At 36.1% G+C, this 24,797-nt stretch overlaps 1 protein-coding gene across 1 annotated transcript in view; it reads right to left on the bottom strand.

Moving 5' to 3' along the window:
• Window positions 1–681: 681 nt before the first annotated feature.
• The window catches only part of HBS1L (HBS1 like translational GTPase), a 50,181-nt gene continuing 26,065 nt past the window's right edge, over window positions 682–24,797 (bottom strand). Inside the window, exons 5-18 of the mRNA XM_039323586.1 lie at window positions 19,039–19,147; window positions 16,382–16,641; window positions 16,102–16,267; window positions 15,055–15,172; window positions 14,535–14,681; window positions 13,785–13,859; window positions 12,018–12,135; window positions 11,831–11,899; window positions 8,904–9,008; window positions 7,710–7,800; window positions 5,219–5,327; window positions 3,673–3,773; window positions 2,916–3,060; window positions 682–1,649 (exon numbers count right to left, since the gene is read on the bottom strand). Coding sequence (XP_039179520.1) covers window positions 1,638–1,649; window positions 2,916–3,060; window positions 3,673–3,773; window positions 5,219–5,327; window positions 7,710–7,800; window positions 8,904–9,008; window positions 11,831–11,899; window positions 12,018–12,135; window positions 13,785–13,859; window positions 14,535–14,681; window positions 15,055–15,172; window positions 16,102–16,267; window positions 16,382–16,641; window positions 19,039–19,147 — 1,625 coding nt within the window. The 3' untranslated portion in view covers window positions 682–1,637. The remainder of the gene's footprint in view (window positions 1,650–2,915; window positions 3,061–3,672; window positions 3,774–5,218; window positions 5,328–7,709; window positions 7,801–8,903; window positions 9,009–11,830; window positions 11,900–12,017; window positions 12,136–13,784; window positions 13,860–14,534; window positions 14,682–15,054; window positions 15,173–16,101; window positions 16,268–16,381; window positions 16,642–19,038; window positions 19,148–24,797) is intronic.

The raw sequence follows: 24,797 nt of genomic DNA, 5'->3' as shown, positions 1-24,797 counted from the left end.
CAGCTGGGTTTTATAAAACCTGTTCGCTTTAGGCCTCCACCGCCATGTACAAAAAAAAAGGTTCAACCAATCAATTTTTGCAGGAAAAAAAAAAGATCTTGCAAAGTTGGAATTGATTGAAGTTTTTAGTCCCACCCAGTCTGCTGTTACCACTGCAGCCACGCCCACCCAATGGGCCACACCCACCCGGCACCCGACGATGCATAAGTGGGTTTTTGGTTGCAGTTTGGGCACTCGGTCTCTAAAAGGTTCGCCATCACTGTTCTAGAGTCTCAACATCTTTTTTACATCGTGGTGACCAAAACTGGATGCAGTATTCCAAGTGTGGCCTTACCAAGGCATTATAATCCCTTTGGATTCATCATCATATTTATGAGTGTTCTGGGGGGATTCTACTTCAACCGTAACACTGGCAGTAATTTTGAGGATTTATTTCTGTTTTAGTATGTTTGCTTATTGTACTGTAACACATGATGCGGAGTGGGTAAAATTATACTGTATCCAGGGGGAATTGGATTGTTGTTGTTTTTTAATTCCTTCCAAGCATTTCTAGGGGGGGGATGCCATTTATCAATGAGGTGTGAAAAAAAAATTAAAGATAAAAATGAGGTGTCAATAGCAATCTAGTTCAAGGCAAACATACTGTATTTAGAACCGCTGATTATAGTACATGTAGTATGATTTCCAATTTCCAATATTTATTTATTATTCCTGTTTTCTCCCTCCCTCATATGTACTCACAGATGTACATACACATATTACTGAAATGAAGTTTTAAATAACAGTTAATATATTTTTATGCAGAAGGACTACATACTTCATTCAATTCTAATACTCATATAAAATTATACTTTATAAAGTTATTTGTTTTGACATGGGTTTGGCGAGTTGCAATAGCAGCTTTATATTTAAATACAACGATTACAGAACTCATGTAGAGGATATGTTTTGTTCCATCAGAACCAACTCTTTTTGTCAGGATTTTAATTTATAAAAGACCATGTAAAAAGCCAAAATGATTATGCTCAGATGACTACTTTATTATACTTCTACAATTTAAAAAATAAAATTAATCATTATTGGACAAGCTATATCTACTTAATTTTTTAAATAAAGTTAGGATGGAAAGAAATTAGGTTGTAGGTGCAGCATTACATAATGTTTTCTGAAACAAAAGGAAACAGGATTCTTTGAAAACAGTTGTATAAAACTTCGAATATTTTAGCTCAGTTGATGTGTAATGTATAAAATACCATGCAGCAAAGAATCAGCTCTCCCTATATATTGTAAACAAACTTTAAGGCTGGAAGTAACCTTTTTTCCCATGATGAATCACCACCCTTTAATACATTATTCCAATCAGTTTTTGAAAACGATCCATTACAATTATTAATGGGATGACATTTTAGTTTGGGAATATGCTGAAACTTGTGCAGTTAGAAAGTGCAATGAGTATTTCCTTGCTGGCAAATTGTTCTACAGCAACAATGGCCTTGAAATGTTTGCAGAATACCCAATACATAATTGCCAATACATAATTGTCTTTGTTCCTTCAACAGATACAAATGGATTCCTCAAAGAAATATATTTGAGCGTATGATTTCATTTGGCTGGATTGCAGATGTCCTGGCACACTATCACTCCTTAATCTGAAATAAAACAGAAATATCATTTTAAAAAATCCTCTATTATACTTTGAGAAGAGATTTTTTTCCCCAAAAAATATACAAGCTTGCAGTGTTAATCTGTAATGTTGTATTAAGTGCCGAGGGGACACTGGTCCTTACAGCTGTTCAGGCATATGCAGAAATGCAATATTAGACTTTTGGGTTCCAGTTTTGTCTCACCAAGCCTATCAATCAAAGTTCAATATTTTAAAATTAAATATCAATGCACATATAGACATGCGTAAAATCTAGGCCCCAGTCCAAAATGATAATCAGATCAAATGGTATATTTTCCTTGGGTAAGTTCAAAGAAATGAGGAGGTGATAAGCCACCTGGGGAAGCCAAGGGAAATCATCAAAACAATTAAAAAACGAAAATTAGAATATTTCGGACATGTGATGCGACATCCAGAAAAATATGGCATACTCCATTTAATCCTCCAGGGAAAGATTGAAGGCAAACGAGGTCCAGGCAGAAGAAGAACATCGTGGCTTCAAAATCTAAGGGACTGGTTTGGACAAAACTCAGCAGCACTTTTTCATGCGGCTGCTAATAAAAACAGGATCGCCAACATGATCTCCAACATCCAATAACGGATACGGCACAAGAAGAAGAAGAAGAAGTTCAAAGAAAGATCTAGATCAAGAGTTTATACCCATTGAATGCATTTTTCTAGGGAGAGGGATTACATTCCTCTTTCTGCATAAAATGGTCCTGATTCAAATTAGGAGCCATATATGCTTACACTAAAATAAATTTTTAAATAGAGATAGTGAAGCACAAAACATATCTAATCACGCCTCTGCATCCTGAGAGAGACAATCCAATTTTGCAAACAGATACATAGCTAAAGAGAGGTGGATTGATCCAATCTAATCTACAGATTAAAATCTTGCAAAAAGCAGATGCAATGCTAGGTAACCAATCCCTACTTATAAACCAGCTTAAGGAGATATCAGGCTTGAGAAAAAAGGAAGATGACAAAACAGAATTTATCTTTACTAGATAAATTTTGGGAACTACAATGTTATTATTTCTATAGTGTTTATATTTTATTAAAAAGAAATGTATATTTAATTAAAGATGTTTAACAACATGTCCTCACACTAACTATATTAGCATTGTCAGATCTGGGTTACTCAAATGTTAATAGTGCATATGTTTATTTTTTAAAAAATGGTTAACAAGAGACAGAGACTATGATTTCATAATTAGCATTTATAAAAGCATTCACAAAAACGTTGTACCTCCACAACTACTCCTGCTGCTATAGTGGATCCTCCATAACGCAACATAAATCTTCCAAGTTCTTTAAAGTCTTTATAAAGCTCCAAAGCAATAGGCCTTTGGGTCTGTAGTTCTATTAAAGCATTCTGCCCTTTTGTCAGACACCTATAAGGAAAAGGAAACTTGTTAGTATTTATTAGAATTATATTACTGTGAAAGGCCATCCGATTCCGTATGCTTGTGTTTTCAGATATACAGAATGGAAGATTTAGTATCGCTTCCACCTGCAAAGAATATCATTTCCCTCTCCTAAATAGCTAGGAACTGCAAAATCTGGTGATATTTTTATGGTTCTTTCTCATTTCAATCATATTTTTCCCAGAAATCCACACACCAAGGAATACATAAGCTAGAAGCAGCCAAAGCATAATCATAATATAGCATCTCTAAATCTTATCAAATCACGTCTCACTTTGAAATCAGAGTCTGTGACAATGTACTATTTATAATTTACTTGTATAGCCACACCCTTTCAATAATTCAGAAAGGGCAGTTCTGCCAATATACCTTATACTTTAGCATTTACACTTATCAATACAAATAAAATACTCTGTAGGCATTAATGTAGCAGTAATTATTTAACACACATCATGGTTACTGGTTTACATTCACTTTGTACCAGTTTTAATTAATTCATAATTTCAATTTTCAAAAGATTTTAAACTATATTAATGACATTGATATTTGTACAGTAACAAATTACCTTAACATACTTACTTAGGTTTTTTCTTGGCAACTTCACCAGTACTCTTATGAAGCACACTCAATAATTTTCTAATAGTAGCAGGCTCACTTACAGTTTGAAAATATAAGAGCACCTAAAATAAAATTGCATTTTAATTCACATTCTTTAACCATTATCAACAATTGACAAAATACAGATTTTCCTGAAAAAAAAAAAGGGTCTTGAATACAAAATAAAAAGACAAGAGGAGATTTTACCTTAATCCTGTTGATCAATTCTACATTTTTATTTCATTGTACAATATAAAATTACACTTCCCTGTTTTCTCAATTATCAGTACTCTGAAATTCCTCTGAATTATTGTAATAAATACAGGTAGTCCTCAACTTACAACCATTCCATCAGCGAATACAGTTAAGATGGCACTGAACAAATGATGGTTATGACCAGGTCCTTAAGAATCTGGCAATCCCAGCACCCCTGCAGTCACATGATTGCCTTCTGGGTGCTTGGCAGCCAGCTTACATTTACGACCAGCTGCAGCACCCTGCCATCACGCGGTTGTCATTCGTGACTTTCCCTGCTAGCTTCCTCTGAAAGTCAATGAGGAAACTGGCAATGACAGTCGCAAGTCACTGAGGTAAATCTCCCCATCCATCCATCCTCCCTCAGCCCTTCAAGCCTCATGTCACACCATCCACTTGTGCATCTCTGCATAAACACCCTGAGCCTCACCATGGCTCCTCCACTATTCGTATACCCATTGTACCTCCGAGCCTCACTGTGCCTCATATGCACACCCATGCCCCTTTGTGTACTCTTCCCAAGCCTCATCCTGCCTCTCACCCCCTTCCCGATCCTCAAATCTCCCTCATAGCCTTGGGCACACTCTTGAACCCTCCCTGAGTCTTGCTTCATCTCCCTCACACTTTCATGCATCCCCTTGCATCTTTGTACATCCTTCCTAAGCCTCGTGCATCCCTCTACATTCTCCCTGATGCCTTCCCACCTGCCTTGCTATGCCTCCACATCCTCCCAAGCCTCATTGCACCTCACTCTTATCCTGACACCTATTCCCCTCCCTCTCTCACACCCTCACTCTCATTGTGCCTCCCTCACACAAAACCTCCCCAAGCCTCCCTCATAACTTCAAACACCTCCTGCTGCCCCCCACCACCACTGATAGCAACTACTTACTGCCTGCCAGCCTGATTGCAAACTACCTGCTCGTTTCCCCATTAATTTGGTTGTGGGAAGCTGGCAGAAAGTTGTCTCACCTAACAACAATAAAATTTTGTTAGTGACAGTAACCAGGTCTCCAGGGCTTGCTGTTGCTAAGTGATTGTGCTTTATGACTGCATCACTTAATGATGGAAAATCCAGTTATAATTGCTGCTGTAAGTTGAGGACTACCAGTACAGCCATCTAGACTGCTATAATCTTTGTACTTTGTGCTCAGAATGGCAAGAAAACATTAGGATGTAAAATTTTGTCGGCACCGTGAGTCCATTTTAAAAATCTCAGGAAAATAATACTTAAAATATAAATGAAATCCCTTCCCCAAAATGCTACACTCACAGGAAATCCTTTGGTGATGGGTATTTCAATATTAAAGATAAGAACACGAGCTCTGAAGCGTGTGCAGGTTTTAATTGGCTCCTTGGGACAGCAAAATATACAACCAACACTGCAAGAGACAACAGAGCAACACATGAAATATATACTGATAATGACTCTCTGTATATTTTTAATGATACCATGACATGCCATGACATAAATCAGCTAGCCCAGGTTTATGGGCCGTGACGGAAAGCAAGATTGAAAGAATCTTCCCTTCCTACTGCCCTCTGTCAATATTAACATTTGCTTTAGAATAATTAATTTCAAAGTGCTCCCTGAAGCAATAAAATAACTACATTTTAAAACATCAACCTATTGTTATAGATACAATGGCCACATGATCAACATACAGAAGAACAGGAATAGGACAACAAATGAGCCGAGGTGGCGCAGCAGTTAGAGTGCAGTACTGCAGGCCACTTTAGCTGACTGTGTTCAGCAGGTCAGCAGTTCAAATCTCACCGGCTCAAGGTTGACTCAGCCTTCCATCCTTCCGGGGTAGGTAAAATGAGGACCCAGATTGTTGGGGGCAATGTAAATATATATATATATATATATATATATATATATATATATATATATATATATATATATATATATATACATACATACATACATACATACATACATACATACATACATACATTGCTTACTGGTGTATACCGCTTAGAGAGTGCTTGCACTTAAAGCGGTATATAAGTCTCATAAATAAATAAATAAATAAACTGAGCAAGAAAGAGAGGATGAAATTTTGCCTTAGAAAAAATTGTCAGTCATGTCATTATTAAATAATTGTGGAGCAAGAATATATTCTTGTTTCACTCTTTTGGAAAAGGATAGATTCAGTTATTTTGCCTCTGCAATTACACTTTACAGGTTGTTCTTGCCTGGTGATCACAAATGGGACATGCAACTCTGTAGCTAAGTGCCACGGTCACTAAACAGAAAATCACAACTGCAACCAAGTATTGTAATTTTGAAAATTTGCTAAATGAGGCAGTCAATAAACAAGGACTACCCATATTGAGTGGTGGTGCTGGTGCCCTGACACAATGCTATTATAAGTCTAAGGAGGTCACATGATCACATCAATTGATGTGGCAGCTAGTTTCCTCTGAAGTCTACCATACTGAACCAAAGGGTGCCCTTCAGTTCATAATTATTTCAGAAAACATGCATTAACCAAGAGAAAGAATATTTGGAGTTGCGCAAAATGTGTTTTACTTATAAAAATGGGTTGCAAACCATATTGCCTATACTAGAACGCAAAATCACCATTAAACCCTTTAAACTATAGATTTAACTTTGATGAAGAGATTCCAACTGCAGAAACAATGAGAATCTCTTTCTTGAGATTGCAAAGCAGCAATGTCATTTACTTCAACTAAGCATTTTGCATTATCTTAAAGCAGGGGTCTTCAAACTTGGCCCTTTTATGACTTGTGGACGTCAACTCCCAGAATTCCTCAGCGAGGCATGCTGGCTGAGGAATTCTGGGACTTGAAGTCCACAAGTCATAAAAGGGCCAAGCTTGAAGACCCCTGTCTTAAAGCCCCTGATTCTTTCCTTCCAGGTTCATACTATAGTTAGAAAAGGGTCCACGTTCATACTGACAGCATGACATGAGAACAGAGTATGGCAGGCAGAGGAACATATTCCCTATTATGGTTTACCACAGCTTGGGACAAGCCAAAATATGCCAGATATGGAGTGCAGCACATTTCCCCTGTATCACTTGTCAAAGCAGCTCACCTCCTCCAGACCAATCTCCCAAACTTTTTGGCAAGAAGTCTGGGAAGGCAAAGTAGGATATCAGCTCCTGCACCTGTCAAATGTTTTGAAAGAGTGAGCAGTACCTCTTCTACAAAGCTGGCCAAAATGTATTGGGTTCTTCACAGCTTGTTCTCTATTTCTTAGAAGCAAGGTGGCTATGCTGCATCACAAAGCACCTCTGAGGGAGTGTTTCCCTCAAAACGTTGCTGCAGTGAAACAACTCATCATGGATATGCTCAGTTCTCATACTTATTTCAGTTGGTAGCAGTGTCATGTTTCTATTCCTTAGCAAATTAAGTCTACCTGCAATTTTAAATTAACTGTTTTTCAGCAGCAAGGAATTTAAACACCAGTTTTACTTCAGTATTTTTGAGTACTTTATATACTGTTGCCTACAGATTAAGATGAATACTATAAGAAATTGTGAAGTATCTCTTCATTTGTTTTTTTTAGTCAAACAACTGCCAAAATCTAATTAGGATCAAGAACACTACCAAGTTCAAAGTGCCTTTTGCGTCAGTTAGTGAATCTGCACCATCATGGGTAGAAAGATGCATGTAAGCTTCCCACATGCTTCTTCTGCATCTGTTAAACCATTTATTACCAGACACAACGGTTATAAGAGGTTATGTTAAACATAAACGGTTTGCTTAGTCAAACACTATTACGCACTCACTTGATTTTGATGATATCCATGCCAGTCAAAGTGAGACTAACGTGATCTCCAGCTGCAGCCCAATCCACTGGCTGCTCATGTAGAGCAATTCCTAGAAATGAGTAAAACCAGTACTAAATAGTGAACTACTTTGGTTTAACAGCTACAAAGAACTGTTTCTGCAACTCTGCTGCATCAACTGCTATTCCTCAGTTTTCAGTATGAATGAAGTGATAGGAAAGCCTGTTGACTAAAATCAGAGAAACATTTTATTTTCAGATACTTCTATTATCTATAAATATTTTGCTTATTCAGGGTTTTCTGCAAGTCACAGCACCAGGTTTTTATGGGTATCACACAACACAGAGGTATACAACAAGTCCACAGCTTTTTAAACTGAGTTTTAGACTGAGTTATCTGCTTTCATTTTTCCACAAATAAGTGAAAACATTTCTGTATGTCATTTCACATGTACATGTGCATAATGCAGGCCACAAAATTGTATTCTAAAAAACCCCTGAAAGAATGATTAAAGAATTTCTGTGATATATAAAGATAATCAAATGCAAATATGATATCTCTTATAGAAATCTTTAGATCCTTTTCTCTCTCTTTCTGAATAAACTCTGGATATTAAGCCTACACATCAAAAATCACGCAGATCTAATTCTATACAAACCTCTGATTTCCTCTTATAACATGTTACGTTTCATTCTAGTATCATGTGTACCATTTAAACATTCCAATTCAAACATTTCTGTCCAAGAATTAGGATAGATCTTATAATCTTAAGAAACATTAAGTATATGTTTATGATAATACAAATGCAAAACCTATCTCAAAGGAAAAAAGAACATGAAAACAAAACAAATGAATGAGTAACAGCATAATATATACCTTAAGTACATATAACCAGAAAAATATTTCTTTTATCTCTCTATCTCTGTCTCTGTCTGTCTGTCTCTCTCTCTCTCTCTCTCCCTTCAGTTCTCTGTTAATGATGGCAACTGCGACTGCTGTTACTAAGTCATGTGGTCACATGATGTCTTCCTTTACGACCACATCGCTTAGTGACAGAAATCTGAGTCCTAATTGTGATCCTAAGTCGAGGCTTATCCGTAAGATTTTGCTTTTGATAATTTTAGTTACCAATTTCTGAAACTGTTTATTATGTAATCCAAGAGAAAAAAAAACCCTTCAATTCATATATTGTACCTTTCACAGTGCAAGTTTCATTAGGAGGCATGACAAGGAGTCGTTCCCCAACTTGGACGTATCCTGCTTCAATTTTACCTGTCACGCAGAATCCTGATCCTTGATCTGGAACAAAGACATTTGTCTGAGAAAATTAACTGAAGATAAAGTAACACTATTGATTTCAACTCAGGCTAGTAAAGATCGAGTTTTCAAAAGAACAGAACTGCAAAATTAATCAGATTTGCTTTACAATGAAAACTGAACACTGATTACAGAAATCTTTTCCCCGTGTTCTGACCATGTTTCTCTCCCTCTCCTCCTTCCATTATCTCAATTTAGGTTTACTGGGTCTGAAGTCCATTGTAGGTTGTTCTGTTCTGTTTTGTTTTATCTCAAACTTTCAATAATAAAAAATAAAATAATAAAAATTTCTCTTTGCCTCCTGAGAGCCAATTTGGTGTAATGGTTAAGGCAGGGGTAGGCAACCATGGCTTTTTTATGACTCGTGGACTTCAACTCCCAGAATTCCTGAGCCAGCCAGGATGGCTGGCTGGCTCCGGAATTCTGGGAGTTGAAGTCCACGAGTCATAAAAGAGCCAAGGTTGCCTACCCTGGGTTAAGGCATCAGGCTAAAAACAGGAGACTGGGAGTTCTAATTCCGCCTTAGGCATGAAACTGGGTCACCTTGGACCAGTCATTCGCTTTCAGAAATAGAAAGCGAGCCGTGGCAAACCACTACCAAAATCTTGCCAAGAAAAATGCAAGGACCTGTCCAGGCACTCACAGAAGTCAATGCTGACTCAAAGACACAGTAGCTGGAATTGGGTATGTCTAGTTTAATGATGAGAAGGACGAGGGGGGACATGATAGCAGTGTTCCAATATCTCAGGGGCTGCCACAAAGAAGAGGGAGTCAAGTTGTTTTCCATAGCGCCTGAAGGCAGGACAAGAAGCAACGGATGGAAACTAATCAAGGAGAGAAGCAACCTAGAACTAAGGAGAAACTTCCTGACAATTAGAACAATTAATCAGTGGAACAATCTGCCTCTAGAAGCGGTGAATGCTCCAACACTGGAAGTTTTTAAGAAGAGACTGGACAGCCATTTGACCTCCAAGGTCCCTTCCAACTTTTATATTATTATTATTATTATTATTATTATTATTATTATTATTATTATTATACATTTAGCTATTTGAAATATGCTTTTGGTCCCCAATACGTACACATACACCTAAATTATTTACTTTCAGAGAGTAAATAACAATTCATACACAATTTGACACATTGTAAATCTTTTTAAAATAAAGTTACTCTGCTGGAATTATCCTGGGAATTTCTGCTTCCAGTCTACTCATAGATTTATTCATTTCGTCAAGTTTGGTTTAGCATATATATAGAAGCACTGCTTGGGTGATGACCATTTGTTTAGCAACCATTCAAAGTTATGACGGTGTTGAACAAACAGCACTTATGACCATTTCTCAGAGTTCCTGCCATCACTGCTCCCTGCAGTCATATGATCATCAACCAGACGCTTCATGCCCGGTTCTTAATTATGACTTTCCTACTGGCTTCCCACATACAAAGTAAATGGAAAAGCCTTCAGGAAATCAGAAATTGTGATCATATGACATCCTCACTTAAATTACCCACAGAGTTCTAAGGTTACAACAGCAGCAAGGACTGCTTGAACTGCTGTTGCTAAGTGATGGGGTTATGCGATGCTGCACTTTGGAATCGCACCATTTGGCAAAAGAAATACTGGTCCCGACTGCCATCATAATGCGCTGAATTAAGACAAAAAGATCCAAATTACATTTACGTGTGTTTGTTTTCTATGCATAGTGAAACAGTTTGAGGAAAAGGAGTTTTTTTTCCATAGGAGTATCATACAGAAAAATTGTTTTATACTTATAAGCACTAAGCATTGTATATAAAATATAATGAGATTTTAGAATGTGCTCTTGTCACCTTACAAGCAAGGTGCTATAATTAGCTTCCCACGAATCTTCCTTTGAAGACCACCTAGACTTTCAACAGTAGCAAGAGGAGGAGTAAGACAGGAATGTATTTTAGTTCATCTGCTCTTTTCTTTGTACAACTCTCTCATACACAAAAAGAGTACTTTGTAGTATCGTTACCAAAAATTGCAAATAGGTATACATGGTGCTCTTATGCTGTGTAAATAATTTTGTGCTGCTATCACAAACACCAAAATAAGCTCTGAATCCTCTAGCCACTTATTATTCTTAGAAGGTTTTAGGGATTAGCTGTACAAAAAGAGAAACTTAAGTTTTATAAAGAGAGCTAGGTTGCATGCCTGCTGGCTAAATGATCAGTCAAGAATTAGAAAAATTTTGTTCTTTGTAAAGCCTGACAGCTGATTTGAAAGTTATCTCCAGATGTCTCTAGGTAGATGCAAAATATATCTCTGTATGAATAGAACATTCCAGGGAACATTTTGCGCTTCCATGAACAGATAATCAGGGACAGATTTTGAAGTAGCTGCACAAATCTTGCAAAGAATGTTGTTGCTTAAATTATTTAAAGAGAAGCACTTTCTAACATGCTTTTTGTAAAATACTTCTTTCAGATGTTTACAAAAAAATTTGGAGAGACTTCTAAAAATATTTTTATTAAAGATTATTATTGCATTAGTAAAAATTAGAAGGAAGGAAAGAAGGAAGGAAGGAAGGAAGGAAGGAAGGAAGGAAGGAAGGAAGGAAGGAAGGAAGGAAGGAAGGAAGGAACAACATATCTCTTTTAACCTGGATCAAACAAACCAACTTTATATTCCTTCCTTTTACTTCTAACAATCTTAATTTTAGTCCATTCAAGTAATGCAGAACTTGTTTTTTCATTCTTTTTTCCCCCCTCTCATAAGATTTATCCAAACTTTAACAAACCTCTTTTATAAATCCATTTGGGAAGATTTTACTACATACCTTTAAAAACATCTGATACACATAATCTGAATGGTTTATCAACCGATCTTTGAGGTGGCTTGAAAGAATCTATAAATAAATCAATATATATTGTGTTAACAGACATATATTTTACTCGGAGTGTAATATGGTTTATTGGTACTGTGTTTGCAGCAGTTTTCAAATCTTCAAAGATGTATATACTTACCAATTTGTTCCAGCAGACATTTTCCTGTGTACCACTTTGCCAATTCACTTGTTTGACTTTTTGTGACAAGATTTTCACCGCCAAGTCCACTGGTAGGGATGTAAGCTACATCTGATTCCTGGTTGCATTAAATATTCAATTTGCAATGTAAAATTAATAATTAATTCTATATTATTAAGTACAAGCATCTGAAATTCAAATTAAGAATAACTGCTTTTTCATGAGAGTTGTTAAAACCTCATATATTAAAGTTAACTGATATAGTTTCAAATTCAGAGACAACTAAGACCATTTTAAAAAGCCACAGAGCTGTAGAAATCATTCAAATCCCTGTCTCTTGCACTGTTGATAGGGTCATATTCTGTTAAAAGTTGCAGCATTTCATGTTCTTGTACCAAAGGCATTTTTGTCCTGACTGATTCAATTTCTGAAAGGTGACATGGTGGATATGGTAGTGACATCTATTTCTACGGCTCTTTGCTATCCAACCCCAATGAAGTAATTTATACTCTTGAAATTCTCTAAGTTAGTTTAGAGGCTACAAGACAAAAAATGAGATTAAATTAAATCCTGATAATACAGTAGCACTCTTGGTAAATAGTGCCGTCTGCTTTGGATGAGTTTATATTCCCTCTAGCAAAGGAAGTCAGTTGTTTGGGAGTGTTCCTTGATCCAGTGGACCATCATTCTCCCTGAGGTGTGATTAGCACCAATCATCTTGGCATTTAGGAAATCCCTCAAGCCCTGGTTGTTTCAACTAACTTGGAGATCTCAGGAATTAGCAAGCCCACAAGTCACATGTATTATATGTAGGATGCTGATCCATTCTTCAACAGCCTTACTTATATCTGGGTTTTAAACAGTTTTAAATGTTTAACTGTTGTATTATATTCTTATTCTATCATTGTTTTATCTGGTGTTTTATTGAACTCTGCCTAGAGTCACATAAGTGAGATGGGTGGCTATATTAATTATTTCATTAATTAAATCCTCAACAGTCATTAAATTCCCAAGTGCTTGCTATGGTGAGAAGTAATTTTTAACAATTATAGCCAGGAAAGCAACTGCAATCATTCCTTATTTGGTTATCTAATCCATGCCTTGGCTATATATCCCATTTTGACTACAGGACACTTTGCACCCTTGAAAGGGATACATGTTTCAAATCATACAAAATGTGGCAGCTACTGCTACTCACCACAAAATACCAGGATTGTGATTCCTCCACTTGTTTATCAGACACAATCTAAGGTGCAGGTATTGACCTTTAAAGCCCTGATGAATCAGACCTGGCTATCTAAGGGGACATTTCTCCCATGAAGAACCCCCTTAGGCTTTCTTTCTTTCTTTCTTTCTTTCTTTCTTTCTTTCTTTCTTTCTTTCTTTCTTTCTTTCTCTCTTTCTCTCTCTCTCTTTCATTCTTTCTTTCTTTCTTTTTCTTTCTCTGTCTGTATCCCACCTTTATTATTTTTACAAATAATTCAAGGCAGTGAACACACTTTTCTCCTTCTATTTTCCTCACAACAACAACCCTATGAGGTGGTTTGGGCTGGGAGAGAATGAGTGGCCCAAAGTCACCCAGTTGGCTTTCATGCCTAAGGCAGAATTAGAACTCATAGTCTCCTCATTTCTAGCTTGGTGCCTTAACCACTAGACCAAACTGGCTCTTTTTAATCAAGTTTTTAACTGTCAGCTAAGAATTCTTAACATGATACTGCATCTGTTTACATTTTTATTTTTTATTTTATTTTATAACCTTTTGTTTACCTTAAAACCGGCTTGCTTAAGGAATTGTCCGAGTTTATTAACAATTTCCTGAAATCGTTCCTGTTGCCAATTGACCTATAATATAAACATAATACTTTATTGAGGAACAGGAATGTATTTGGACATTACTCCAGTACAAATGAAAATTATTTTTATCAACCAAGAAATATCACTATCATTAAGAACCTCTCCCTTGCTGCTTTTCTTTATCCAATTAAGATGGCAATGTAGTAGAAAATGTGATGTGTTACATTTTAAAATGTATTCAACTGCCAGCTAAATTAAAAATGCAGGTGACGTGGACTTAACATTTCTTAAGGAATGGTAATAATTGCAACTATATAACAACATAGAATGATTATTCTAGGAGGTTAACTATATCAAGCGATGTTTCATAACAAAATTTAAGCATTAAAATTTATTTCTTAATTTTAAATATTAGATTAATAATAGTATAACAAAGCAAAAAAACTAAGCACACTGAAGAAATTAACAGGCTAGTATCAGTGTGGCTAATCTATCATTTAACAGGAAATGCAAGCAAATACTTTATTAATATATCCTGCTTACACCATTTTCTTCTATTTTAGGCTTTAGGTATCTTTTTTCAAAAGATACTATAGATTAACTACAAAGTGAATATTATCTAAAACCTTTCTCTTCCTCTCTCTATGTTCTCTTCATGCGTATTTATAAAACAAATCTGTATTTATAAAAGAAGTTTGGGGGGGGGGGAAATCAAGGCAATACCTGATCCATTTTATTGACTGCAACTGCTAGCTGTGTTACTCCCAACGATCGAACTAAAAGACCATGTTCTCTTGTCTGTCCACCAGTCTCAAAACCAGCTTCAAATTCCCCTCTGCTGGCATCCACCACTAATACAGCCACATCAGCCTAAGGAAAACCACTTGATTAGTTGTATTTCTTGGGCATAGGTTAATCATACAAACTCTAGATACATCTAAAATGCTTTTACATTTTTTGTATTGTTGTTTTATCATAAAGATAGGCTTACTTAAATCACTTCAAGTGGAACACCACAACATTTTCTCATTCTGTTGATAGAATTATAACGTGCAAAAATAACATTTTACACTATCCCCAGTAAAGTAATAATATTTTAAGAATAATTTATTCCCATTGTCACAATAAAATTTGCAACCATGATGTAATATATATAATTTGGGGAAATCAAACTGCCTGTGATTACTACAATTCAATCTGTAAGTGCTTTATGTATGATAAAGGATACTAGGAAAGGCTTTACCTGGGCAGCTCCTGTGATCATATTTGGAATGAAGTCTTTATGGCCAGGAGCATCCATTAGTGTAATAATTTTTGTTTTTGTCTCAAATTTGGTCATACCTACATCCATTGTCACTCCCCTACAAATAATGAACAGGCAAATAATGGATAACTTATAATTATATTCAAAATTAATCTGTATATCCTATCTCCTTTTTCTATATATAATTTTTATTATATATTTTCACAGAAATAAAAAGATGAAGTAATATAAAGATTAAAAGAAAGGAAAAAATAATAAAATATATGAAAAGAAATACAGAAAGAAAAGAAATAAAATATAAAAATGCTATTTCCCATTTTAGTATTTCGCCTACATGTTACATGTTAATACACTTCTTCCCATGTTCAGCCCTTTTTAATTTATAAATCTCCAGTTCATTTTTCCCATTTTCAGCAAAAAGTCCGTAAGAGGTTTCTAGTCTTTCATATATTCACATCTTCTTGATCACCTAGTGTCAAAAATATCCCACAGAATGTGAGAGTTAAGCAGGAGAGTAAATAAATATAAATATTACTGATGTGATAGTGAGGGCATTCAAACCATCGTATTTAAAATCAAAATTAAATGATTTAGCTAAGTTGGGAAAGTTGGTGCAATAAATGATCATAGTTAGGGGTAAGCGCATATGATATGAGAAAACCAATTATAATTGTGATATGAATAAACATGCACTGATCTGCCATTTTCACCTACATGTTACATTATATGAACAAGTTATTACCACACAAGAGATTTTTAACTAATATATCACTTAATTGTATTTGGATCTACTCTGGGGTCTCTCAGTAAAATAAAATTTCCTGGAAGCAGAAATACTACCCTAAAATTATGTATAATAGGTTTCTTGTAAAAACCATAGCTTTATATCATAATTAGACAAAGTTTAATCATATATGATTTTATATATATATTCTGAGTACACAGTACAAAGAAACCTCAAAAACAACTTTGCTGTTACCACTGCTACCACAGCCAATTTTCATGTAAAAGGGTAGTTTTTCTCACCTTTCTCTCTCTTCCCCTGTTTCATCTAAAACCCATGCATAAGCAAATGATGCTTTTCCCGCTTTCTTTGATTCTTGCTCATATTTGTGCATTGTTCGCTTGTTCACATTACCCAGAAGATACAACAAATGGCCCATTAAAGTACTTTTTCCTGCATCAACATGTCCTAAAAAGAAACACATTATTATCACGGATTAGTTTATTTTAGAAGACATTCTACATCTGTAACTGAAAAAAGGAACTACGCATATTTTTCATTTTTGCACCAAAATAAATATACCTATTACTACAAGGTTAAGCAAATGTTTTCCTCCTTGTCTCTTCTCCAACTCAGCTTTTATATCTAACTGTTGTTTGGATTTTCCAGATTTTTTCACAGGAGTTGGTACCACTGATGAGTCTTCTGATGCTTGAATGGTCTGAGAGGGAAAAGTTGGTTTAGGTAGTATCTCAGCTATCCCCATATTTGCAATGGTATCTCCAGCAGAGAATCCTTTTTGTGGCATAAAGGTATTATGTCCATTCTCTTCTACATTTGCACTACAGAAAACAGAGAATGAATATGAGAATACACATTTCAAAAGACTACAGATCAAGATAAAATTATCTATATATGTATTTATATGGAAGACAAAACAACAGTGATTTAACTACTGTATAAATATTTTATAAGTTCTTCTCTATGGGATTATGGCAAAAAAGTATATTACTTTATTACTAAGCTTCGAATAAGATGCAGAAATATGTGGGTGTTTTTTCCTTTATGCTACAAAAAAGGATTTAGATAAACCTGCTAAGTTACTATTTGACAAACATCTTCCTCCATTTATCCACTAAGTTGCTCGTCTTGAGATGCAGTCTTAGGAAAGATAAACGACATTGTAATACATTAGTTATGTGGCTGTAACGAGTTATAAAGAGCTGCTTCTGAAGGGACAAGCCCTGTGGGGACAGCCCACATGGAGTTCTCGTTCATCTCAACCAAACATTTTTCTTGTATTCCAAGGTGTGGCAAGGTGCAATTCTAAAATGTACTATTGTTTCAAACTTGAAATAACAAGGTATGTTATTTCAGTATATATGGTGGAACACTTTGGAAAAAATGTGCGCTACAATGGAATTATAAGGTAGCACACTTATCGTTATTGTAAATACTGATTTTGAAGTCAAAACAAAGGCAGAAATATTAAAAATTCATGTCATGCTTTAAAGCTAAAAATCTGCTTCATTAGGAATGGTTTTACTTTTGTCTTACGTTTTTATTAAAATCCCTTAATCCATGTTTTAAATTTAGGAAACAAGACAACATATTCAGGATCTTAACTTCTGTGGCACAAATTCTCTGTGTTAAATTAGTCTGGTTATATGTTCTGATTTAAGAATGTGAAGTTTAAATACCTATAGAATAACTAAGTTTCACTTAGTCTTGCATTCTTTCCAAGAATGTATGGAATCAACATAGAAGGCAAGTTTCCAGCAGGTGAAAATGTCCCTTCCATTCACCTCTGTGTTTGAAATGGTGCTGTTTTTGTGAAACAGGAACCCAATGATATTCAGACCTACAGTAGGAATTAGCAATTGATGGCATTTTGTTCACATATGATACATTAAGAAACCCTGAAGCTTTTTCCTTTATTTTCCTTTTTTTCATTCTGGCACAAATTAATGTTTCTGTTCAATTATTTCTATCAGTGAGGCCTCTGTCTGATATTTTAAATTTTAAAATACACTCAGTTTTCCTTCCTTCTATACTAGTTGCTGGTATCGAGTATAAGGAGACTTTTATTGGTGTATTAATTAGAACTTTCTTTTCACTAAACATTTTGTGTTTCTCTTATGATGACCTTTCATTTAAAGTTACATTTAACCATAATATGTAACTCTCTATTTTATTATCCAGATAGTAAAAACTGGATATGTGCAGAACAGGATAGGCCATATCCAGCCTAAGCCCAGTTATTTAAGTAAGGTGTGGTTGAACAGAAGTAGAGCAGAAACAATGGCGGCATGAAACTAAAAGAAGGAAGGAAGGAAGGAAGGAAGGAAGGAAGGAAGGAAGGAAGGAAGGAAGGAAGGAAGGAAGGAAGGAAGGAAGGAAGGAAGATCCGAAAGACAGATGCATAGGTCGCATAGAGAAGAGATGAAAGGGATGAGGTGAACCAGCCCTGCCCTACTCATTCCATTAGATTCTTTCATGTTCATTTTAACTAACATTTGGAACAACCAAAATGTTCCAGGATTCTCTTCTACTACACCTTGCTTGAAACTGTTCAGCTGAACCTCAAGCCACAAGATGCTTCTTCCATGCCAAGAACAATACTCATTTTCTCCATTTGTAAACACACCACCATTAGAGACTCAGAATGCATAGGTTTATCTACCAAATTCTTAAATAACGTACTGCATGTAAATAGAATAGTTATTTTTACAAGAAAATAGAACATAACAAATAAGATGTAGCAAAGCAGATACTGGCCCATCAGTCAAGAGATCAGTCAGTAGGAAGGCATACAGAGAACACATATACAATGTGGTATAGTACATGGGCATCTGAAAAATGACCCAAATGTCTTTCCTTTTTATCCTGGATTGACTGCATTTCACATAAATTATCTGGCCAAGAACTTAATTTACAGCTGAGGTGAATTCTAATCTGAATTCACTTCAGAAAAATCTGGCAATCTACAGAAAGATATTTCAAAATGACATTGTTGTTCTACTTACAGAGTGAAAGTTTTTTTTAAAAAATCACAAATGCAAGATGCCTTTTATATAAGCTTAAACACGTGAAACAAGAAGCCATGCTATTTATATATGCAATGACATATATAATAATAAATCTTTACCAAAAAGCAGAACAAAACAAAAGCCAATAAAGGTTCACTATTCTGAAGGTAGAGCTAGCAGAAATGTATTTTGAGGGGAGTAAGGGCTTACCATGGGACTTCAAAGCCAGTAGTTTGCTTCCTTCCAGACACGGTCATTTTGGTAACTTTTGGCACAATGTCAGAATCTGTTTTGATAGCTTGAGAATCTTTCACTTTTCCTAGCAGGATAAGAAAAAAATAAAACCATAACAATAGAGGAAACTGACTAGATATCTAGATTGGTCTGTATAATAGATTGACAACAGATAATACAAAATAGCTTCTTAAAACTTTAGAACAAGAAAATATGAAACATTAAAGTTGATATATAACGTGGGGCGAAACTCAATTTCATTGAGGGCCGCGTCAGCATTGTGCTTGTCCTCGAGGGGCTGGGTAGGTGTGGCCAGGATGGGCGTGGCCTACTGGGTGGGCATGGGTGGAGTGTTGCCTACTGGGTGGGCATGGCCAGCTCTACATCGTTCGGGTCAAGGGTGCCTGTGGGGGCCTGGGCAGGACTGGGACAGATCTGAAGGTCTCTGTCAGAAGTGGGTGGGACCAGGGCAAGTGCCAAGGCATGGTCCACTGGAAGAGCCTGCCAAAACCCCTCCCCCAGAGCCCATCAAGCCAGATATGTGAAGTAGGCAAGGGCCATTTGCTGTTTCCAGACGGCCTTGTGGAGCTAAGACTGAATGCGTTTCAGCATACACGGCCACCACAAAATTGTACATTGGCTCCCAGTCGGCCTGGGCCGGGGCCAAAGCAGCAGGGGCCGTTCCCTCACTGTTTCCAGGATGGCTTTGCGGGCCACATAAAACCAGGTTGCAGGCCGCATCTGGCCCCGGGGCCTTTTGTTTGACATGTCTGATATATAACATTCTGAATACGTGCTTTCTAATTTGAGATCTGACAAAGACCTACAGAATACCAGGTCCCATGAAATTTGGCATGCAATGGTGAAATCAATTATCATGTAATTTATCTCCACTAACAACTTTTCTCCTTCTCTCCTTATTCTATAACCCTTTCTACCAGTTCCATATACAGATTTTGCTTGGAGGGTCTGATCCATCAACAGCAGACATGTCAAACACAAGGTCCGGGGGGCGGATGCGGCCTGCGACGTAGTTTTATGTGGCCCGCAAAGCCATCCTGGAAACAGTGAGGGAACAGCCCCTGCTGCCTTGGCCCCGGCCCAGGCCAGCCGGGAGCCAATGTACAATTTTATGGTGGCAATCTATGCTGAAACGCATTCAGTCTTAGCTCCACAAGGCCATCTGGAAACAGCAAATGGCCCTTGCCTACTTCACATATCCTGCTTGATGGGCTCTGGGGGTGGGGTTTCGGCAGGCTCTTCCAGTGGACCATGCCTTGGTGCTTGCCCTGGTCCCACTCCTTCTGCCAGAGACCCTCAGATCTGTCCCACTCCTGCCCAGGCCCCCACAGGCAGCCTTGACGCGAACGATGTAGAGCTGGCCATGCCCACCCAGTAGGCCACACTCCACTCATGCCCACTCAGTAGGCCACGCCCATCCTGCCCCCCCGAGGACAACCGCAATGCTGATGCAGCCCTCAATGAAATTGAGTTTGACACCCATGATCAACAGGAATTGAATATCAAAAATATTGTCATTAAAAAAAAAATCCCAAAATGTCCAGTTTTCCCAAGAAAAACCCCGTTTTTTATTTTTAACTTAAAATTTGTTAAGCTGTATATTAAACTTTGAAGTACCCTTAAAAAGATCCCTCTCATCCCCAATTCCAAATTATTTTTCAGATAATTGCAATGTCTTGCTTCTCTTTTGACTCAGTATTGTCCAAACTAAATAATACTGTATCTATTTCCATAGATTATCCAAAGGCCTTCTCTAGATCATTTATATCATATATAGCCCTTTAAATCATCTTAATATTGTATTGGCTTTTTGTGGCTTATTAGTGTGCTGTGACAAGTCACAGAAGTAAGTTATGATTTAGTTCTAACAACAAACTATAATTTAGAACACTTTCTCACTTAAATTATATTGTGGCTTATTTTAATCACAAATTATCATTTTGTTATACTGCCTTATTTCTGGTCTTTACGCCACATATGTTTCTTCTCCATCAGGATAGAAGTTAGAAAAAGCAAAAATATTTAAACAAGCTATAATTACTTTGCTTATTTTTAGATTGACTTGGCCCTTTGATAAGTATGTATAAAATAAATCCTGGTTTAATACTATGTGCAAATATAGCATATGCACACACAACATAAAATAAATAAGATACTACTTTACAGACATTATTTCTTTTTGCAGACTTTTGGCTTTTCTGATTTCCTCTGTAATAAACCAAATCTTACGTCCCTACTGTTGATCATGTTAACATTTATTCTATTTTTTGTTATAATTTTTGAAATGCAAATATTATGATATTATTAATATAAGGGGAAGAACCATCCAGTTTTTTCAAGTCAATTTCTATTATGGAAATGAGCAAAATTTTCTGGGAATATACTGAAGTTAAATAGTTAGCTCAGAATGTGAATGCAGTTCTGTACAATTTTCAGATTATTTCAGTCTATATTTTTCCAGTTTAAAAACCAAATCCCTAAATTCTGAGGTTTGGGAAATAATGTTCAAAACAAATGTTTATTAAACAAATTTGTGAAATTTATTTTAGTCATAGAATATGAATCTCCTTAATTCAATTTGTGTTTGCCATTACATCTAACTGGAGGGAAGCCTGCAGTGAGGTACCTCAAGATTCTACCTTGGGTTCAATGTTCTTCAACATCTTTATAAATGACCTAGATGAGCGGACTGAAGGGACACTCTTGCAGATGACCCAAGCTAGGGGGAATTGTAACACTTTGGAAGATAGACTCAAGATTCATAAGGATCTTAACAGACTTGGGCATTGGGCTCTGTGCAACAAGATACAGTTTAGGGTGAGAAAATAGGGTCCTGCATACACACAGGAAAAATCCAATGCACAGGTACAGTATAGACAGTATGCGGTTGAACAATAGTATCTATGAGAGGGATTTAAGTGTCCTGGTGGACCACCACTTAAGTATGAGACAGCAGTATGTTGCAGCTGCCCAAAAAGTCAGCACAGTCCTAGGCTGCATCAACAGAGGGATGGAATCAAGATCATGGGAAGCGTAGTACCACTTCATACTCCGCTGGAAAGGCCATACTGGGAAAAACCATGTCCAGTTCTGGTCACCACAATATAAAAAAGATGCTGAGGCCTTAAGAAGATTGCAGAGGAAAGCAACAAAAATGATAAGGAGTCTGCAGGCTAAATCGTACGATGAACAGCTAAGAGAACTAGGTATGTTTAGTCTGACACAGAGAAGGCTTAGAGGGTGACATGATAGCTGTCTTCCACTACTTGAAGGGCTCTCCCAGGGAAGAAGGGGTCAATTTATTCTCCATAGAACCTGAGGGCAGGACAAGAAGCAATGGGTAGAAGCCCGTCAGAGGACGATTCAGCCTGGAAAAGAGGAATTTCCTGACAGTGAGAACAATTAATCAATGGAATAGCTTTCCTCCATAAGTTGTGGGTGTTCCATCGCTGGAAATTTCCAAGAAAAGATTGGACAACTATATGTCTGGGATAGTATAAGGGCTCCTGCCTTGAGCAGGAGATTGGACTAGAAAACCTCCAAGGTCCCTTCCAGTTCTGTGATTCTATGATTCTAATTCTAAGAATGTTTTAAAAATCTCATCTTCCATCCACATTTTTTCATTTTCTTATTTAACTTCTGCTGATTTAGATACCATATTTCAGAACTACAAAAGATTTAGCATTAAGCAAGATGCATCAACAAGAGGTATCCTTCCCACATATTTACATATACTCCCTTCTAAATTATGTTTGCTAACAGTGAACTGAGCTCAGAATCAATGTGTCTGACTAGAAAAGACTCAGTCAGCATTATACTAACCATTCAAAAATGTTCAGCTCTTTGCAAATCATTTCTAAATAACTTTCCAAGCAAGAACAATGAGTTATTTAGAAAAAGGTTATTTCCTAAACAGAAAGGGGGTTTCCAAGTAAAAGCCCTGTTTGCTTTCAATTACTGTTTCTTTACAAAGTTCATATACTGTTCTATATTGTTTGTTTAAAATGAGCTGTTCAGTGCCCTAAAGATTTACAACTCTATAGTAACTATCCAGGCAATCACCTGGCAGCAATTAACAGCTAAAATGACTAAAAGTCCTTTGGGTCTGATAACAGACATGAGGATATTTTACATTTTATATGAGCTCACTGGTTAACTGCTCTTACCATCAGGAAATAATAATTTAGTTTAATAATGTGTTCAGAAATTTGCTCAATAAATGTAAGATAACAGCTCTGTAATTTTCTGGGTCCTCCTACTTATTTTTTTTTTTTTTGAAGAAAGGAATATGCTTTCCTCCAGTCTTGTGGAATCCTTCACCAGCTCTATTCTTGCCTATAGCTAAAATCAAGGGTTTTCTGATCAAGTTTATGAGATTTTTTTTCTTAAATGTATACTTTAATCAAATTAACAAGTAATAAAACGAAAATCAAGTAAAAATGGATAAGAAAGTATACAGCTAAGTATTCTCCAAGTTATCAGCTGTTCATCACTTTGAAGATTCCTAGGGAAAAGAGAACATTACAGGAATTTTCAAAATGTCTTAAGAAGAATTAAAGCTTTGTACTATGTGAAATGAGTTCAGTTCAAGTTCACTTTAAGTATTTTTAAAAGCAATTACTTGTGCACTAAATATATTTGTTCTGTACCCTTCCACAGCATATAGATTTCACCTTCCAAAAATAATCTCAAGTGTCTGTGATGTCTTCTTAGACACCAAATTTTGCTAAATGACTGTAATGTTATTTCTTTTCTTTTTTGTTATTATAAAGTTTTTATTTTCTATTTTACAATACATTACAATCTTAAAAATACTTCAGATAAAATGTAATGTTATTTCTTTAGCAATTAAAGAATATATTCTAGAATACTCTGTACAGGTTAGTGACCATAAATATATATTATAATAAATTAAAAATACTGGGTAGACCTAATATTTCTCCAGCACATAAACTGAGAGCATATATAGTCCATGCTGATGTTCTTCAGCAGAATTTCTGTTGAGTATCTGGTTCATTATGAGTATGTAAAACTGAAAGTATAAGATCTAACGAACAGATACTTTTACTACAATTTATTCATGTTTCCAGAAATGACATATTATCTGGCACTAAAACTAACATTATGATACCAGAGGATGGTGCTATTGTTTTAAGTTTTATTATCTTACAAGTAAATTGTAAAATTCTAACATAACAACTGTATAGTATTTTATCTCAGATTGTAAAATTAGATTTTAGGTATTTGATAATAAACTTTAATAAATAAATGCTACTTATCTTATACTATTATACTGGATGTGACTTCTCTACACATAAAATGAGTACTATAGTTAAATAGTTTAGACAAATCTGTTCAAAGGAAAATTTACTCAGAATACACACACCTTAGAAGTGTACAAATACAAACAGATGATCAATTGCACCTACTGAAATATAAAATAGCAAAATAACTATTTAATAAAATACCATCCAGAGGGGGCATGCATTACTATAGTTGGCAACGTATCGGGACAGTTTTGTCATTGCCGGCAATGGGGTGGGCGCGGCTTCCACGTGACCCATCCGGCCCGTGGGCCGGCAGTTTGACACCCCTCCTTTAGAATAATCAACATTATGTAATGTGTACAGAAAAACAGTAAGTTGTAGTAAGCCAGAAATTAAGTTTCCATCTTTAATTATAAAAGAAAAAGAAATCTAACTAAGTGTAATTTA

The sequence above is a fragment of the Crotalus tigris genome, unplaced genomic scaffold, assembly GCF_016545835.1.
Source record: "Crotalus tigris isolate CLP2741 ecotype Arizona unplaced genomic scaffold, ASM1654583v1 scf7180000017611.44802233496:7321179, whole genome shotgun sequence".
In the NCBI taxonomy this organism is placed as follows: Eukaryota; Metazoa; Chordata; class Lepidosauria; order Squamata; family Viperidae; genus Crotalus; species Crotalus tigris.
This window is presented reverse-complemented; position numbering and strand designations above follow the sequence as displayed.